The sequence below is a fragment of the Urocampus carinirostris genome, chromosome 15 (assembly GCF_059441175.1).
Source record: "Urocampus carinirostris isolate Australia breed hairy pipefish chromosome 15, RoL_Ucar_1.0, whole genome shotgun sequence".
NCBI lineage: Eukaryota > Metazoa > Chordata > Actinopteri > Syngnathiformes > Syngnathidae > Urocampus > Urocampus carinirostris.
In genome coordinates this window covers 2,104,281-2,125,269 of record NC_142363.1, presented here as the reverse complement: position 1 = coordinate 2,125,269, position 20,989 = coordinate 2,104,281, and the positions used below count along the sequence as shown (strand labels likewise).

General features: G+C 39.4%; 1 protein-coding gene across 6 annotated transcripts in view; it reads right to left on the bottom strand.

Moving 5' to 3' along the window:
- myt1lb (myelin transcription factor 1-like, b) overlaps positions 1-20,989 on the bottom strand; it is a 249,930-nt gene that overhangs the window by 29,896 nt on the left and 199,045 nt on the right. For all 6 annotated transcript variants that reach the window (XM_088353855.1, XM_088353850.1, XM_088353854.1 and 3 more), the window contains one exon: positions 4,295-4,516. In XM_088353855.1, the coding sequence (XP_088209981.1) occupies positions 4,295-4,516 (222 nt within the window). The remainder of the gene's footprint in view (positions 1-4,294; positions 4,517-20,989) is intronic.

The window sequence follows — 20,989 nt, the reverse complement described above, 5'->3', positions numbered from 1 at the left end:
GATATTTCAGAGAGGTGAGAATGTTGTATCAACTAAGCATTGTGAGTGACACACTTTTTGATTAGCCTGGTTGTGCCTTTATTTACATGTTCCAGGATAACTAAATTACTTTCGACAATGGCGTCCATGTCATTCTGTTCAGAAAGACCAAATTACTTCCCACGATGTTCTTATTGTCATCAAGTTCAGAATCTCGCATGATTCATAGACTTTGCAAAACAGCTGTGATGATGAGATAATACCAAATCTCTTTTCATGTATCGTCTGCATTCCTAGGAGTCTAGTGGATGTGATCTGCCGCACCCAACACAGATTGATTAAAGTATGATTCCCGTTGCATGCAAAAATATGCAATTGTGATCAGTGATATATTCCAACTGTTCAACCAATACGTAGATACGGCACTTTTTTGTTTTTTCATGCGATCCTAGCCCTTGCAGTAGTTTTAATTCCATGGGCCCCATAGTCCGGTTCTCCATCAAAAATTAATATTTTTTGAGTGTGCACTTTATAATACAGTGCACCTTATAGGGCGGAAATTACGGTAATTTGAGTCCGAGACCTCTGACTAAGGGAGTTGCCTGGGTTTGTTCTTGCAATGCACAGTCCAGCCATTAGATGGAACTGCCACGTTGTCTAACCAAAAAAGTAGCTGATCGCTTTGTCTGCAGTGTGTGCACTGTGCAACCAGGGCACGAGAGCAGTTGATGAAATTCCCTTTCCACCTACCATCCCCCCGCCACTCTCCTTCCGTGCCTGGAGTGTACGTACAGTATGGCTTATGAACAGACAGGTCCAGAAATTGACCCAAATTAATCCGGTCTACCAAAACTGTGTGAGTGAGGCGGGTTAGATCATGCAGACTTCTCCATTTAAGGGAAGACAAGAAGAAGCATGCATAAAGAAAAAAAAAAGATGCTGGCTGTGGATCACACACACACACACACACACACACACACACACACACACACACACACACACACACACACACACAAAGCACATGAGGAGCTTTGAGAGAAATAGAGAGCGAGAGAGAGAGAGAGAGAGAGCGAGAGACAGAAAGAGAGAGACAGAAAGAGATGGACATAGAGAGAGACAGAGAACAATAGAACAAGAGAGAGGTAAAAAGAGCGAGAGAGAGAGAGAGAGAGAGAGAGAGAGAGAGAGAGAGAGAAAGAGAAAGAGAAAGAGAGAGAGAGTCTGCACTTTTAGGGGCGCATGTGCACATCGACAGATGCACTCAGCAGTGGTGCATTGATTTCCAGCCGTTCTTTGATGAGATGAGCTATTTCGCCACCCTCCCAAAGTGCTGCTTTGCATAATTCATCCCTGAGAACAGCAAGAATGTGAAAAAAGGATAACATGATTTGGGAAACGTAGCACAAACCGAGGAAACACATTGATATAGTTTACAACTGACTTGCAGATTCGTTTGAAGAAATATATGTATACCCAATGCTTAAACACTGGAATGATAACAATTAGACAGCAAGTGGCGACGGGCGGCGAGAGAAAATAGAGAAAAAAGAGCAGTGCAAATGCTTGAAAATTTGGATTGTGTCCGTAAAGGTTTAAACAGACCGTGTTACGTGAAGCTACTGCGTGTTTGAGGTTAACCTATTCACAGCTAAATCTCACATGAGTGATGTGTGTTTACTTGTCGATGCAGGTATTTAAACCCCTTTTGATATCATTGAGGTGGAATTGATAGCCAGAACGGCTAAAATATTGCAAATCAAAACTAAACTGTATGTTTAAATTAGCCTCCAGAGGGCTAGAATTGAACAATTAGAATGAAGATTTACATTTTCTCGTTGTATATTTTATTATTGCAATATTGTTATCATGCTTATAGTTGAGCAGGTAACATGTTTATTTTTGCCCTTTTCTATTCAAATCGCTCGTATTGAAACTGTTATGCACTCTACCATAAAGCTTATTTCAGCATAATAAGCTTTATGGTAGAGTGCATAACAGTTCTCAAAAGTGATTTATATACGGTGTGCATTACCGTTCAAATACATTCACAACAAATACAAAGACAGAATGGTTTAAATTGTATACATTCCCAACAAATGCAAGTCGAAGTGGTTTTGGTTATATCTTCGCCATCACATTCTCGAAAAACGATATAAAAGTGAGATAAAACGAAGTAAAAGTGGTTATAGTAGCGAAGGGGTGCAAATCTCTGCAGGGAGGCATTTCTCGGCACAACACCGGGCTGTAGAAATCATAACCGCTCAAGACACAGTCCCGTGAAGATCAAGATTTCAAGCTATGGCACCGAAGAAGCCAATATGTTATTATTGTAATAGTTTTTCATTTTTATTTTATTATCTTGTTATGAAATTAAAAGAAATGTCAAGAAATAAAAATGGATTAAGACGAGGTCACTACGGTGACGGGGATCCATGTTAACCCCTTGACGTCTCGAGCACAACTGACGTGTGCTCGGCAAATCGCGCTGTATATACGCGGAGAAAGGCGTTTGACCGTCACATGTGTTACACACGCTAATTCACGTGATAACATCGCGATACAGGCGCAGAACAAACGTGCTATGACCGTGCTCCACCCACAATTACCCGCTAAAATTTCCCGTCCTACCCGCGTGTAACCACGCCCTGGCCGCGGCCGTAGCACGTCATTCCGTGTCTGTACCGCGTCATTACATCGTGTATACCACGTGTGCCGCCCGCGGTTACACGTGGTCTAAAGTTTTCAGCAGCGCAAAACTTTTTCGCGCGGCCAACCGCGTGTGAATTTCCGACCGTGTGTAAAGCACTGCTGTATCTCGTCTGTATGGCGATCTCAAAGCGTCCAACAGCGTCTGCTTCACAGGCAGAAATTTCTGGCCGTGATTCAGCCTCGATACAGACGCAAACGGCTGTGTGACCGGGCCCTAATTAATATTTAGTCCAGTGTAAAACTATAACACTGCACCAAACCATTGTTTAAATGAGTTATGTACGGGCACTGTCAAGATTTTTCTCATCGCTAAAATTTCGAAGACAAAGTAGCAGTACACGTTATCCTATACTGTAATGCTGATACCTGCTCTTTGCATTATCGATCAGTATTTGTAATGGTGACCAATATCACAGGAAGTGTTGTTAAGAATAAAATAATATTGATTTCATGTAATTTTAGAAGAATGGTATATAGGTATCCGCAAGAGTTTTTTTTAAGAAATTTTGGTTTATCGTTTATTATGATTGCTTACAATAAAGAATGTAGTTATTTTTACTACTGGACACCTAAAAAGGTGCAAATAAGGGTTGTTCTTAAATATGACTATTATTGCTAACTGTTGGTCTTTTTGTTGGTGTTACATCACTGTCACCATTCGCTTATCAGGTTACTGTTCTTTGAATACCAGACCCTTTTGGGCACATAAGCTTTTAGAATTGTCTAGTTTATGTATTTTTTTTAGAATACTTCAACTAGTATTTCACATTAAATAAAATCAGCACTTGGATCAGATATTTTTTCACAGTTTTGATGGTATTTTCCACATTTTAAGAATTTAATTCATATTCTAGTTTTACGAGATATAATCTGTTTCATAGTAAATTAGAACCACTTAACACTACATTACAAATTATTTGATATGGCAGATACTCCTGTTCAACAATTTTATTATTTTACTTATGATTTAAGATGTAGCTAAAATAAGAAATTAAGAACAATTATTTAAGACCGAAGTTCCTATTTTACAGAAGAAAAACAATCTTTAAATGACAAAAATAATACTAAAATCAGAAAAAATATCTGTTAATGCAGTGTTTTTAACCAGTGTGTCATGAGACCTTGTCTAGTGTACCGCAGTAAATTGCCCAATTTTATCTGTGAAATGAGGGAAAATATATTTAATAAATGATTTCATTTGATGACATTGTATGAAATTGCATTGCAGAAAAATAATAAGAAAATCAAATAATTAAAAATCTGCACATAATTTTGCTGATTTAACTTATTTTTGTATTTTGCTACAGAAAACAAAGGCAAAACATGTTTTTGTTCCATTGAGAGATTTTGTTTTGCTCATTTTAAGTAATATCTATGTCCATTTTCATGAAAGTCAATATAAAAAAAAGTCAACATTAAAAAAACAGGTTAAAATCCTAAATAACAGCTGAATCATTGACTAAAATAACCTTTATTATGTATACAAATGATAAAAACAACTGTATACTGTCAATATAAATATAATAATTTAAATTTGCATTACTTCTTTGACCTTACATTTTTTTGCTTTGGTTGAAAAAAATCTATATTTGTATTTGACTGTTACCTGTTTGTCATCCCCATCTATGTGTTTGATCTTGGTATAGTCCACGGGCAGGTCCCAACAGTCGGCATCGCCCATGCTGAAGCAGCGCGAACCCAGGAGGGCAGCTTGCCTCTGGGGGGACATGGGTTCGAGAGGGGTGAGCACCGAATCCCCTCCTCCACAAAGTCGCTTGCTAATGCTCAGGTCCAACGTGCCATTCTCGTCCACATCCAAGACGGGACTCTGCATGTGGTGTCAAGTAAGGATGCCATTCATTATGTGATGTAATCGTTGAGGGTGGGGGATATGGGATACACACAAAAAGAAAAGAGAGACCAGATTGAACAGCAGTCAAACATACTTTGAATTCAAGGTAAAGGTAAGATGCAATAATGGCTGTTCCGTTACTTACAAAATGGAAAATGTTCCATTAATATGTGATTTAATGATACTGTGTTTTCGTCCGCCGTTGTGGTTGATTCCTTTGCTTGATGGTTGCATAAATGTGCCTTGACCGTTCGGACAGAAGTCGCAAAAGATCGGATATGTATCGGATTTAAGACCACAAATGAAAGTGGCCTGGATCTGATGTGGAAAAAAAACAATATATCCTGTTCAGACAGACTTCAACCCCTCAAGGTTCTGACGGCCAACCGATGACAAGCTAATACGCGTCTGTACAATGTCACCAATCACCTAAATAGGTCATGCCACCAATCACTGGAAAGATTAAACTCTTGGGATTCAAATATGATGACCATATACTTATCAAAGAAATGTCACGACCTGAAAAATACAAATCCGGCATAGCTCACCAAAGACGTCGTCTTTCAGCCATCAAATTCAATGATACAACGCAACCATGGCCTCTCTACATCCGCAAGAGTCTAGTGAACTCAACAGTGTAAAATATTTACTTCAAAACACACAATAATACCAACGGATTAAAAACAAAACAAAACCTAACACCACTTTCGGCCAATTGAAGGCTTTTTTTTCATGGTCTGCAGCCCGCATTAGAATATACAGGCCTGTATTGATAAAAAGGATAACGCCTCCTTTACCTCCGAATAACTTAAGCCAAGAGTGAAGGATTCAAATTATGATTGACACACAGGTTAGCTAGCTATGTTGGGAATAAATTGATATAAAGACGTCCTTATTGTTATTAAATTAGATCCTGAAATAAGTTGAGCGTAACGCCACTAGTGATACATTTTTATGCACCATTTTTATGCACCATTTTTACGCGCAAGTGTGCACAATACTGTAGTGATAGAAACGCCGAAAAATAATTCAAACATTTACAACTCTTTCGAAATGTCTAAAGAATTGGCCAAAGTAAAATGCACATTTGCAAAGGTTTTAGTGAGGTAAACTAGTCGTTCCCCAAAGGCTAATTTTGGAAACAACTAAACCAACCCTTAGAAAAATGTGTAAAATATGATGTGATTGTGATCAAATTTGACAAGGTACCAGGTAAGGCTTCAAGCTATTGACTCACCCGTTTTCCAGCGTAGATGCCTATGATACACTAATCTGCCGACATTTAATTGCAAATAAAAACATTCAGGCGAGAATAAAAACCTTCTATTTCTGTGTGTTCCAACTTAGAAAAATATAAATAATTTTTAGGGGGTGCGCCTTATAGTGCGGTGAAATACAATACTAACTCCAAATATAAAATATCAATGAAACTGCATATTCAGTAACATTATGACCTTTGAAGGGGGCATAAGTGGACAAGGTCACCCCTCTGCAAGCATCTTTTTTCTCTGTATCTCTGTTTCTTCCGCAACCTCTGGATAGTGTGGCCCATGTCGCAAGCACTAGTCTAGTGTGTGCAGCATTGTGACTCTAATGTGAGTAGACATTCCGGGATGGAGCTGGCAGTTAGTCTGAGGAACAGGCCTTGGTTTCTGTGGTGCGTGTAATACACTCTCCTTCCTGCGGTGTCGCTGTATACTAACGTGCATCCTTGTACTTGTGCTTGAGAACTACCGAGGAAGAAGTGAAGTAAACACTCTATGAATGTACCGTCCGTGCCTGTCTTGAATTTACTACAATCCTACTACAACCCTACTACATACACAACATATTGGCGACGAGGAGGACTTGTATCGGAATCTCACAACCCCCTGCTTTGCTTGAAACCCCGGGTGAGCCTATGATGTTGTACACCACGTGGATTCAGATGTTCGAAAATTACCTGCTAGCATTGACTGCAAATGACATGCCGGACAAACGAAAACGTGCACTACTGCTGCACTGTTTAGGCATAGAAGGGCAGATAATTTTTCTTTCCCTTCCCGACACTGGCACTTCTTACAAATCCGCCTGTGATGCGCTAAAAACTTTCTTTGTACCGAAGATGAATGTCGTGGCTGAGCGTAGCACGTTCCGTCGGCGTGCTCAGAGACCGGGCGAGACCACTGCTCAGTTCATTGCCGCATTGAGGGAATTAATTACTAACTGTGACTTTGGCACGTTTGCTGATGATATGATTAGGGATCAATTCATTGAGAAGATGTCCTCTTCGAGGATCAGAGAACGCTTGCAGTTGGAAACGGACTTAAAACTTGACAAAGCGATCGCTATTGCTACATAAATCGAATCCGCTATGACAGAAGCTAAGGCTATTGCTCCTGTGCACGTGCCCGACGCTCCTGTGAAGCTCATGCAACAAAGAGATAAAAGGAATCGGAGCAGCACGCATACACAGCGCTCGAGAGATAAAAGGAATCAACACAAAACCTGCTACCGTTGTGGCTCCAACTCTCATCTAGCAAATGACCCCAAATGCCCTGCTAAAAATGCAAAATGCAACCAATGTGAAAAAATTGGACATTTTAGTAAAGTGTGCCGCTGCGAAATTCCTACTCGATCAGTGAGAGAAGTTACTGTCCCAGACCTTACTGTGTGTCACGTAGCCCCTACAGCCGCAGTCCCAAAGCGCCTTACGTGTACAGCTGCTCTCCATGCGAATGATGTCAACAGTCAATTACTACTGACCTACTTGTGGACACTGGTTCAGCAGTCTCAATTCTGCCAGAGAGAGTTTACAGACATTCATTCATGCACGTGCCTCTCTCAAAGCCTACTGTGCGCCTGGTGACCTACATGAAGAAGCCAATTCCAGTGTTGGGCTGTCTTCAAATTACTGCTACATACTGCAACCAGAGTGCACATACTGACTTCTACATAGTTCCTGACGGTACTCCACTACTAGGAATGGACCTGTTCACTGCACTTCGCCTTCACATACAAAATGGGCAGATTGCAAAACCTGCTGCATCGGAGATGAGTCACACTGTCAACACTACAAATGCTTTAGGCGTTGCTACAGGTTTTATACACAAAGTTAAAGTGCGTGCTGACGTCCTTCCATTCCAGCAAAAGCTACGCAGACTCCCATATGCCGTGCGTGACAAGGTGTCGGAGGAGCTGACGAAACTGGAAACGAATACAAAACCGGGACATGAGAATGTTACTGCAGATTGCTTGTCACGTTTGCCTCTCCCCATCACAGACGACCACGAGGAGATGGAGTTGGAGATGGTGGCTGCTGTGTCTCCTGATTTTGCTACAGTCATTGCTGATTAGCTCTCCAGTGCGTGTGAGGAATGTCTGGTGCTACAGAAGGTGCGACACTACATGCAGAAGGGATGGCCTCGTACTGCAAAAGGCCTTGACCCCCTCATCGTGCCATATTTCCGTGTGCAAAATGAGCTTGCCGTGCAGAACAGTGTCATTGTCCGTGGCACTCATCGTGTTGTGATACTACAACAGCTACAGGAAAAAAGGATCCAACTTGCTCACGCTACACACAAAGGGATCGTTCGCACAAAACAAAGACTGAGAGACTTGTACTGGTGGCCTGGAATGGATTCTCAGGTTGAGCTCGCCATCAAATCATGCACTACCTGCTTGCAGCATGACAAAACCGCAACCACACGTACTGCCCCGTTACAGCCTGTGCCTACCCTAACTGCTGCCTGGGAAAAGGTTGCTGTGGACATTGTTGGTCCTATTCACTCTGCGCCTGCTGATTGCCGCTTCGCCATCACCCTCATTGACTATTACAGCCGATGGCCTGAGATTGCCTTCTGCTCAAATGTTACTTCTGCCTCTGTTATGACTTTTCTTTCCATTGTGTTTAGCAGAGAAGGTAATCCACAGGAAATTGTTACTGACAATGGCCCTCAGTTCGTGTCGACCGAGTTTGAAGCATTTCTTAGTGACAGGAACATCACACACCGTCGCAGCTCTGTGTACTACCCACAGGCCAACAGTGAAATCGAGCGTTTCAACAGAGTCTTTAAGGACTGTCTGCAAACAGCCAACATCTTAGGTAAACCACTGAAAGCCTTCTTCACTGAGTTTTTACACACTTACAGAGCCACACCACATGCCGTGACTTCAGTGTCCCCCGCTGAACTGTTGCATGGTAGACCACTGAATACAAAGCTTCACATCACAGGTCTTCACTCCATGCGCCCCACTGCTGACAAAGGCAACATGCTACAAAACATACAAAACAAACATCGGAAGTCAAAAAGATACACCGACAAACGTCGCGGTGCAAAATCACCCAGCTTCCAGATTGGCTCTGCGGTTTGCATCCGCAAACCTGGAATCATTGCCAAAGGACACTCAAAGTTCACCAAGCCACTGACAGTGGTAGCCCAAAAGGGTCCAGCCACTTATCTGCTGTCTGATGGAAAGGTGTGGAATGCTTTCCACCTTGCCCATTCTTCCACCTGTGCTGCTGCTTCAGCGCCACAGCCTGCTGATGCTTGTCTCATGCCAAGCAACCAAGGTGCTGAGCCACCTGAACCTGAAACTAAAACTGTGCCCTCACCACATCCCTCTCCGAGTGCACCGAGAATACAACATGCTCCTGCATGGCTTCAAAATTACGTGACTTAAAAAAAAAAAAAAAAAAAAAAAATATATATATATATATATATATATATATATATATATATATATATATATATATATATATATACAGAAAAGATGTGGTGATGTTCAAAAAAAAAAAAAAAAAAGACATGATGAATGTTCATTGTTTGAAAAATTGTCATGTTTGTTTATGATGTGATCCTCATACAGTCTGCTTACGTTACAAGGTTTACATACTTTTGCTTACCGATTTTGACAGTATAGTTCCTTACAATATTGCTTACCGTTGATAAATATTTACCTCTAATCTGGTAATGAATATTAAATTGTATGTTTTCTATAAGCTCATACTTACCGAAGAGTTATTGCGTATTTCAGATTAATGCTACTGTTTGTGTCCTATTCTAACAAAAAGGGAATACGTGGTGTCGTGTAATACACTCCCCTTCCTGTGGTGTCGCTGTATACTAATGTGCATCCTTGTACTTGTGCCTGAGAACTACAGAGGAAGAAGTGAAGTAAACACTCTATGAATGTACCGTCCGTGCCTGTCTTGAATCTACTACAATCCTACTACAACCCTACTACATACACAACAGTTTCCACGACCAAGATGAGCAACGATGACTGAAAACACAAAAAATAGAGATGCCACCATGCTGTGCACCAAGTGCTAACTGGGCCACTGCTTGTTGGTACTTTTTTACTGTATCTTTGTGGGCAAATACAGACACTGCTTATTACGGATCCAATACCAGGCCAAATTTTAAAGCAGGTGTCTCAATTTTGCAGCCCCGGGGCCAATTGCGGCCTAGGATGAGGGTGTAAGGCCCTTGCCTTGCTAGGAAAGTTAAAAGAACAGTTCGTATTGTTTGCCCACTTGATTATGCCGTGTTCTGTCATGCCAGCAAAAAAAGAGTGCTGGAAGAACATTGGAAGAAGACAAAATACAGAGACTCAAATAGACCAAAACCCACTTCACTACATTTGAAAAGAAGACAAATAAGAAAAGAAAACAATTATTAAAATAACAAAAAAAACATAACGGAAAAAAAACGAATTCAAAAAATGAAAAACAATAATTAGAGAGATTTTTTTTTTCTTTTTTTTTTCCTTTGATTCATTTATTTTCTTTTTTTCCCCCGTTTTTCTTTCTTCTTCTCCATTTTCCTTTTTTAGATGGCATTTTTCCTACTTTTTTTTATGGCCCTACCTCAACCGAACTCTACCTTCAGCCCCAACTCAAGTGAGTTTGAGACCCCTTTTTTCAAAGCATCTGCATTGGTAAAGTTTGTTCCCACGTGTTGAGCATGGCAAAACCCAGATACTGTAATCTGTTTATCGCAGTTGATGGGGACCACACTGGACACACCGAAAATCCACAAGCATTTTGGATTTTATTAAAATTAAGCATTGATGGCAATGTTATTACTTCAAGTCGTAGTTTTGCTGGACATTTTGTTTTAAATAATGTGAATACATTCTACTATCTCTCGTTTGAACTCCCTTTTAATTCAATGCATTTGAGAAGTGTTTTTTTTTCCTGATTTGGGTGGCAGTTTATAATTATGTTGGGACTGTGGATGCTCAAGCCAGACCAGATAAAAAACCACTGCTTTAATCATTACTATATCTAAATGCAAGTAAATGTTTTGTAACTTTGTTTTAAATACTTTCAAATAGATTTTGACATATTAAAAGGAACATTTAAAAACATTTGCCATAATACCGTGAGTAGCTAAAATAACTACAGCCAAAAAAGTTCAGATAGACAGACAGACAGACGGACAGACAGACAGACCTTTATTGTCCGCAGGGGAAATTTTGTTATCATTTAGTTGACATTATAACAATGTTTGTTTAATGACTAATTATTTTGTCGATTTCAGTTTTTTTTTCAATGCTTAATGCAACAGTGTAAGTCCCCCTGCGAGTATAGTGAGTGAAATGTTTTTAGCATTTAGCCAACAATATGGGTTTGGACATGTGTATACATTCATATCCTTTTTTTTCAGGTACTTTTAAGAAACTTGGAAACATGTTTAAACATACTTGTAACTATGTCCGTACATATCTAAATTAAGTATGAATGCATGGATCATAATTTCAAACTGCCAATTACGCATTTACAGTATTAGCTTAAGATACAAAAACACACGTTTAACATTCACAAGCTATGTGGTCATTTCATCTGTTGGTGATCTGTACCAACCAGCAAAAAAAATCTTTCTATAAAGCAGGGCACATCAAATTGTATGCCTGTTGGCTAACCATCACAGTTTTGAAAGTAGCACACAAAATGAAAGTAGTACAAAAAATGGTTAATGTTAGCCTCGAGCGCCGACAAACACAATCACATGAGTCATGTGCTGTGTGCTTTTTAGAAGGTGTAGAATTAAATGTATTTTTCTAATAATTTCAGCTCTTTAGTCTATCCTTGCTCGACAAATGGCAAATGCATGTTTTCTAACTTTTTTAACCTTATACATACAATCTTTATGATTTATATTTTTACATGTTTAATTGAGTAAAAACAATCATCAAATCACAGCTCTCTCTACACCATTGGTTTTACCCTATTTATAAAGCAGGCTTGTGAGTATTGCGGTACAATAAGATAAGAGAATGTTTTAATGCAGATAACAGCTTAATCTGATTGTTTTAGGGAAAGTATTTGTGTCCAATCTTTTTAATCTATGGGCCACATACAGAAGGGCCCCTTACCAGTGATTCAAGTTGAATTTAGTACATATGCTGAAACAAAAAGTAATTTCATATAAGTTATATATTCAACAAAGAACACATCAGTGGTTTCAGTTCAGAGGGGGATAAGCACACTTTGGGGTGGTACGCCGTGGGGCTCAGTCTTAAAATTGATCAATTTATGCCAAATCACTTTTCTTTTGCAAATTTTAATATTGACCAAGTAAACTGTTATTTAGTTCTTGTAATTTGCGGGCACAAACAAAGACCGGCCTAGGGCCCAGTCTTGCAACCTATGTTATAAAATTAGTGAACATGTGGCCCGCTGGTAATGTTAACTGCAGTATAAAACATACACAAAAAAAAAAAAATCACCATTTCATCAGATGGTGGCAGTAGCCCTTTGGCCACCTTGGATTTGGCTTCTTGTGAGAATTTTAGCCCACCATATTTCCAACATGGCAAGTGTAGCTAGAGAAAGGAAAGTGGACTGTGAGGGCCGCCACTTACTCTCTACAAGAGTCTAGTGAACTCAACAGTGTAAAATATTTACTTCAAAACACACAATAATACCAACGGATTAAAAACAAAACAAAACCTAACACCAGGGCAAGTGTAAATCAGAGTACTTTTTCACCGACATCCGAAACAACTGCGTCTGGCTGATTATCCAAGATACTGTGGCTATTTTCCAAAAACATAATATCAAAAGGCACTGCCAGACAAAACAGACTGACTACAAAAAGCTAACTGGAAACGAATGCTATGAAAAGCTGAAGGAACTAGAGGCTGTTTTATCGGCACAGTAGCGCTTTTTCACCCTGAATGTCAAATGGAAATGCCACAAAGGCAAGCTTCGAGGTTGCGACGCTGATCGCCAAGCACTGCAAACTTTTCACATAGGGTGAATTTATTAAATACTGTTTAAATTAATGTGTGAGCTGGTAACCAGTCCAGGGTGTCCCCTGCCCACTGCCCAAAGACAGCTGGGATGGGCTCCAGCACTCCCGTGACCTCACTGAGGATAAGTGGTGCAGATAATGTATAGATGGATGTTCAAAGAATACCAGGCTGAATAATTGACCTACACACATTTTCAGCTTTCTGACAAGTTTAGACATTCCTGTTACAAAGTTTTTCCCCCCAATAAATTTATGAGCAAATGCGAAGGTATATTTTGTATCGTGCTATTTCCTAGAATTCTACATTTTACAAGTATTTCAAAGTATGTACTTATTGCATGTTAAGACAATTTCATTAGTTTGAATTTCTTCAATGTATTGATATCCAGTACTTAATATAGTTTTCAACAAGGATAAACTAAGTCATTTGAAGAGTCTTCCCACCTCGTAAATTAGTTTACAATATGATATTTTTTTTTCTATGTCCTTCATATAAATAAATCATTTTCTATACAAGTATTTATGACAATCAATATTGGATTGTAGTGAATCAAATTCCCTTGGGTCCAACAGGACTCCAATGTTGTTTACTTCAAACATTAAATTCAAACAGAAATTGAATTGAAAAAGGAGATTAGTACAGATCAATATTGAGCCGGAGTCAGAATCCGCCTTGGAATAAAATTGCACTATAAAACAGGATGAAAACAGGACAAATCTTGACTGAAATGGTAGCATAGAGCTGGGGAAATAACATTGTAAATAACATGATGTAAATCTTCTTAAATAGGTGGCTAATCTCTTTTTCTTGTTCAGTTAATATTGTGAAGTGTTGCAATGTACTTGAAAAAAGTATTGCACTTCATGTGTTTTTACACTACGAGGTTGTGTGTAAAAAATTAACTCAAACTGAACATTACCAAATTCAAGGAAGTCATAGTAGACTTCAAGAAAAAAAGCACAGATCCAGCTTGACTCATCATCAATGGGAGCATGGTTGCAGACAGAAAAGCTCTACACGGAGTAATCAGAACAGCCCAGAAAATTATGAGCTCCTTCCTACCTAGTCTAAGGGACATTTCTGACACAACCTAGTGCAGCAGAACTAACACATTTTTAAAAAAACTGCTCTCATTACGGTCACCATGGCAACTGTATTTAAAAAAGTGGACTGTGAGGCCCGTCACTACCAGGGGCAAGTGGAAATCGGAGTACTTTTTCACCGACATCCAAAAATATCTGCGTCTGCCTGATTTTCTAAGAGATTGTGGCTATTTTCTAAAAACATAATATCAAAAGGAACTGCCAGACGAAACATGTTTACGCCTCATCATATATATGCGCAAAAATCGTTTTATCCGCTAAAAAATATCTAAAATGTACTTTTAAAACTGTTTTTTTTTTTAAATATATTTTTTGGGTTAAATATTTGAATATGATCAACATTCCCAATGTATATTTTATTGCTTTTATATTTTTGTTTACTGTAAATTCCGGACTATAGAGCGCACCCGATTATAAGCCGAACCCACCACATTTTAAGAGGAAATCCGATTTTGTACTTACACAAGCCGCACCTGTATATAAGCCGCATGCGCCCAGATTAAAAAAATGTAACACAAACACAAAATTAAACCAAACCTGACTTTAAGTCCCGCGATTGAAACTGAATGTCCTTCATAAAAGTACACACTCCAAAAATCACAGCCGGCAAAATGAACGGAAAATGATACCGGTACTTAAGGTTTGATGCAGACCTGCAGAGTCTGGGTCCCGTTGAAAGTGATCCAAGGAAAAAAGTGTATATTTCCAAAGGTAAGGGTGGGAAAAATATATATCCACTATTGTCTGCCTCGTCCACAAACACTCACCTTTACTGGTCCCCACTTCCCGTCACCCCGCGTTTGTTTCGCCCATCTTTTTTATTCGCCCGTGCAAAATATATCAGAATAAGTATCTGAAGTAGATACATTACAAAAATATACAGTTGCAAATTCATATTATACATGTTTACACATATTTACAAAGAAAGTCGGTACACTGAGAGAGTTTTCAAAGCTTTCATAATAATAATATAATTTTCCTTCCAAACGGTGCCTGTGACAGGGTATTTAATGGTAGCAACACGCTAGCAACACGCTGGCGACACGCTCGCAACACAGTAAACGGGTCTGTTTAAAAAGACATACCGTACTTGTAAAATCACCGTCCTCATCTTTCTTCTTAGAACTGAAGCCATCAAAGTCGTCTTCCTCAGTGTCGGAAAGAAACTTTGTCATACAGACGTCGTCCCACGCTCCCTTATTCCAAAACACGCTAGCAACACGCTCGCTCCTTCTTTATCGGACTGCTCGATTGCTTTTAGCTTGAAAGCTGCGTCATGTGCCTTTCTTTTTGCATTTTGCATGATGAGGGTATGTTTACGCTAATTTAATTCATGCACAAGCCAAGAAGTTGCAGTCTTCCTCGGCGCATATATTCCACCGTTCTAAATCTTACCTTTTGTACTCGAGCGCCGCTGGCGGCCGTTAGAAAGATTACATAAATTGGCGCATCACCGAATAAGCCGCAGGGTTGAACGTTTGGGAAAAAAGTAGCGGCTTATAGTCCGGAATTTACGGTATTTGTTTTTCAGATGCATTCCTGCAGCACTTTCTGTTTCCTTGAAAAAATGTTAAATTTTTATTGTTTGACAGTTTCATGCCAATTTGTCTGTAATGATGCAACATTCAATACAAAAGGACTAAAAAAAAAAGAACGATACTTTTATAATAAATGTCTTAAAGCGCCCTCTTTCGGAGTAACACAACTTCACAACGTTATCTCATGGACCTATTTTCATTGACTTTATCGTGCTTAGTTGCTCATAATTAACACACTACGGCGAATCGATTAGGTAATTAGTTGCCGAAGCGTTTAAAAAACGATTTAAATCAATTTTATCGATTCGTTGTTGCAGCTCCACACACAACTATTAAAAGAATGTCGCACTCACAAATTTCATTTTGAGTGCGTGTTGTGGGCTGCCAAACAAAGGGGAAGATGTGCAACAGAAAGTACCCAGGCTGTAATTTAGACACACCTAATGCAATGTAACATCAATATTATAGATTATCATTGTGAGAATTGCCTCACTCATGTAGCTAACGGTATGTTTTTATATTCAATAGCTTATTTTATCAATTCAATTTGAACAATCATGGTGTTCATTCATCAAAGGAAGACCCCACTGTAGAAGAAGCGTCCCAAGCATTATACGTTGCTGGACAGCACAGATTACATTGAATCATTTGCAATGTTGACTAATATATTTCTTGATGCTAATCTGACTTGTCAGCAGCAATATTGTGTACAAGAAAGAAAAAAAAAAAAACAGCATTTCTGTCAAGCTCCTCAAGCAAATAAATTATTTCATGACAATCAAACGCCGCACGTCCGTTTTAATGAAAGCAAGTCATTTAAAAGTGCGAGTCGAATTAATTAGAGGATTTAGCTGTAAATAATAATAATAATAAGTATTAAAACAAAGGAGGCTAGATCAGCCTCAGCCTACCGGGGTAGCGTTTGCCATGACCTGAGGTTACGAGATGAAAGCGTATGAGAAGTTGAGAAGAAAAATATAAAATAAGAAGCCTTTTGAAGTTTTCTGCTTTCCTGTCCTGCCCAATGAGCATCCTGGCTGTCTCGCTCCAAACGCAGGCAGGACAGACAATAAAATAATTTAGGATCACAGGAAGTTCTGACTTTTCCCGGGGGTTATCTCTGCTAACTTTATTCTTTTCCACTTGCTCTAAAACTGGGTGGCTTTTGATTTCTCTTGCACGTCCCCCTATTTTTGTACTGTATACCTCAGTGACGTGCGGAGGGTTTTGTGTCAGGTGAGGCAGTCAGATTTAGAAATAAATGAACCTTCATCTCATACAGCATTTGATTGGTAGCGCAAGAAAGCAATACAGGACTGTCTCAGAAAATTAGAATATTGTGATAAAGTTCTTTATTTTCTGTAATGCAATTAAAAAAACAAAAATGTCATACATTCTGGATTCATTACACATCAACTGAACTATTTCAAGCCTTTTATTATTTGAATATTGCTGAATTTGGCTTACAGCTTAAGAAAACTCAAAAATCCTATCTCAAAATATTAGAATATCATGAAAAATTATACAAGTAGGCTATTCAACTCATCACCTGAATCATCTAATTAACTCGAAACACCTTGCGAGGGTTTCCTGAGCCTTAAAAACACTCAGCTTGGTTCAGTAAACTAAATCACAAGTATGGGGAAGACTGCTGATCTGACTGCTGTCCAGAGGACCATCATTGATACCCTCCATCAGGAGGGTAAGACACAAAAAGAAATTTCTCAAAGAGCAGGCTGTTCACAGAGTGCAGTTTCAAAGCATATCCACAAAAAGTCTGTTGGAAGGGAAAAATGTGGCCGGAAACGCTGCACAACCAAGAGAGATGACCGCAGCCTTAACAAAATTGTGAAGAAGAGCCGCTTCCAGAATTTGGGGGAGCTTCAAAGACAGTGGGCTGAAGCTGGAGTCCAGGTATCAAAAGCCACAGTTCACAGACTTGTCCGGGAAATGGGCTACAATAGCCGTATTCCCATGGTCAAGCCACTTCTGAACTCAAGACAACGGAAGAAGCGTCTAACTTGGGCTATGGAGAATAAGCACTGGACAGTTGCAGAGTGGTCCAAAGTCCTCTTTTCAGACAAAAGCAAGTTTTGCATTTCATTTGGAAGTCAAGGCGCCAGAGTCTGGAGAAAGGCTGGAGAGGAGCAAAGTCCAAGTTGCTTGAAATCCAGTGTGAAGTTCCCGCAGTCAGCAATGGTTTGGGGAGCCATGTCAGCTGCTGGTGCTGGTCCACTGTGTTTCATCAAGTCCAGAGTAAATGCAACTGTGTACCAAGAGATTTTAGAGCACTACATGCTTCCATCTGCTGAAAAGCTCTATGGAGATGAGGATTTCATTTTCCAGCATGATCTGGCACCTGCCCACAGTGCCAAAACCACCAGTAACTGGTGCACTGACCATGGCATCACTGTCCTTGATTGGCCTGCTAATTCCCCTGACCTGAACCCCATCGAGAATTTGTGGGGTATAGTTAAGAAGAAGATGAAAGACACCAGACCTACAAATGCAAATGAGCTGAAGGCCGCTATCGAAGCATCCTGGGCATCAATAACACCTCAGCAATGCCACAGGCTGATTGCCTCCATGCCACGCCGGATTGATGCAGTAATCCGTGCAAAAGGATTCCCAACCAAGTACTGAGTGCATCAATGGACATTTTCAAATGTTTGATTTAGTTTTGCTGTTATAAAATTATTTTTTTACTTGGTCTGAGGAAGTATTCTAATATTTTGAGATAGGATTTTTGAGTTTTTTTCAGCTGTAAGCCAAAATCAGCAATATTCAAATAATAAAAGGCTTGAAATAGTTCAGTTGATGTGTAATGAATCCAGAATGTATGACATTTTTGTTTTTTTAATTGCATTACAGAAAATAAAGAACTTTATCACAATTTTCTAATTTTCTGAGACAGTCCTGTATATAAACTTTATAATAGAAACAAACATTGTATTGTCTTACCCTAACTACTAAATGGAGTCTATGTGCTCCTCACTTTGAATAAAATCAGTAACACATAAGTACCGTAATCCAATATTATGAAAAAAATCCATGCGGCAAGAAACAAAATACTGGATGGCTTTATTCATTGTAGGCTTGCTAATACTATCACTAATGTTATTTTTGGGGCTGAGGTGTGTGACAAATCAGAAGCTTTGGCCTCACTATCGCACTCTGCTATGAGGCAAGAGAATTACATGCCAAGCAGAGCACAGTAGAACATATTTTTGTATTAAAAACATTTATAATCTGATGTTAGAATTCTGAGATTTGTAAAACAAAAGTCAGAAAATTAGAAAGCTAGAAAAGAAAGAACTTTAATGTGAAATAAAGATCACCATTTAATATAGTTTTATATTTCTATAACAACAGGTGAGGCAATATATATATATATATATATATATATATATATATATATATATATATATATATATATATATATACACACACATCACGAATGGCAGCCACTCCAGCAGCTCCCGTGTTATTTTCGATTGTTCTCGATTGTTCTCAGCTCAGGGATGCTGCTGGAAATGTGAATTTCCCTTCGGGGATGAACAAAGTATCTATCTATCTATCTATCTATCTATCTATCTACATATACTGTACATATACAGCTTTACTGGCCCACAGCCTCTGTCATTAAAATAATAAAATCTGGCCCGCCAGTGATGTTGACCGCAATATAAAATACATTTGTACCCCCCAAAGAATTCACCATTTCACCAGATAATGGCAGGAGCCCTTTGGCCACTTTTATTGTTGGGTGTCTGTAAGAACTGTAGCCCCTCCCATTTCTGACATGCAGACTGTAAAAGGAAAGTTTACTGTGAGGAGGTGAATATTGGAGTATGTTTTTTAACAAAATCCGAAACAACTGTGTCTGCCCAATTCCCCAAGAAACTATTACTGTTTCAAAAGAATATAATATCAAGAGGCACTGCCAGACAAAACATGCTGACTACAAAAAGCTAAAGGTGAAGCAACTGGAAGCTGTTTTAACGGCACAGCAGCGCTTTTTCATGAGACCATGCGATTCAAATGAAAAAGCAACAAAGACAATTTTAATTCTAAAATACCTGATGTCAAAATCCATGAGAAATATGTCTGAAAAATATAACCAGTTCATATAGTTTAATTAATTTTTTACCATAATGACAGGTGAGGAACACCCTCACCTGCCTCCCCTAACTGCACATCACAGGTATATCTTTACTTTCTGATCAGTGACATTTAAAAAAGAAAAAAAAACCTGACTCATTTCTTATCAGTTCCATCGCAGTCTGCGGCATCAACATATGCATTGAGTGAGCATAAGTGTTGCTCTATATCTGTCTTTCTCGCTTGTTCGCTACTATTTCCCGCCAGGCATCTCGCATCTAGACGCAGATAATACGGAAACGTCACCTTATCTTTTTAGGAATGACACACCGGGCTCATGCTGTGTCAAACCATGCTTGGTTTTGCTCCTATCTGATCCCTGGACGAGGGAAGAAAAAAACACTCCGGTAAGTCTTCCCATCATTCTCCTGGTTCACACTTATAGTATGAAAGAAGCACAGATTTATTCAAAGGGTGACATGGTTGTGACGTACACATGAGACGGAGCCTCCTTTGGCTGCAGTCAGATGAGGCCATGGGATCATGTCAGGAGACATTTTGCACCTCAAGGACCATTTCCTAAGGGCCATAGAGTAGCGGGGACAAGAGGATTGTAGTACGGTAGTTTCCGGACTATAAGGCACACTTTAAAACCCCGAAATGGCCAGAAATTTGAAAGTGACCCTTATAAATTAGTGCGCCTTTTAAACCGCAGAATACGGTGGAAAAGGTATACAGTGGGACCTCGCTACTTCAAAAGCATTTTTGAAGGGGCGTCACTACTTCGCGGATTTTCACTTTTCGCGGGTGGTCCCCATTAACCGTGTCTAAAACAATAATAATAGTAAAATAAAATATATATAAAAATAATAATAATAATAAAAAAAATTAAGCATTTTTGAAGGGGCGTCGCTACTTCGCGGATTTTCACTTTTCGCGGATGGTTTTGGTCCCCATTAACCGCGATAACCAAGGGATTATTGTACTGCCGTATTTGATAATTATTTAATAATATTTGGAACGGTGTGGCAGCTAAGTCAGTTTTTGTGTGCAGATGACACAGCGCCTGTGGCTCATTTTGAGGAAAAATTGAGAAAGTTGCTAATGGAGTTTGGAAGAGTGTGTGATAAGCGTGTGTGAATGTTGGGAAGAGTACAGTGACGAAGTGTTCACATGATGGAGTGGGCATGGCGTTAGAAAATAAGGTTGCACAGACAGGTGCTGGAAGAAGTTGAAAGCTTTAGGTACCTTGGTTGTGATGTGGCTGCGGTTGGAATGGAGTCCGAGGTATTGCACGGAGTGAATCAAGGAAGCAAGGTTTTGGTTGTTTTGAGGAGAGTGATAAGTAACAAGAGCATGAGTATGGATGTAAAGAGAGGACTGTATGAGAGTGATTGTGCCGACTGTGTTGTATGGTGCAGAGACTTGGAGCCTGAACGCAGAATAAAGAAGGAAATTAAATG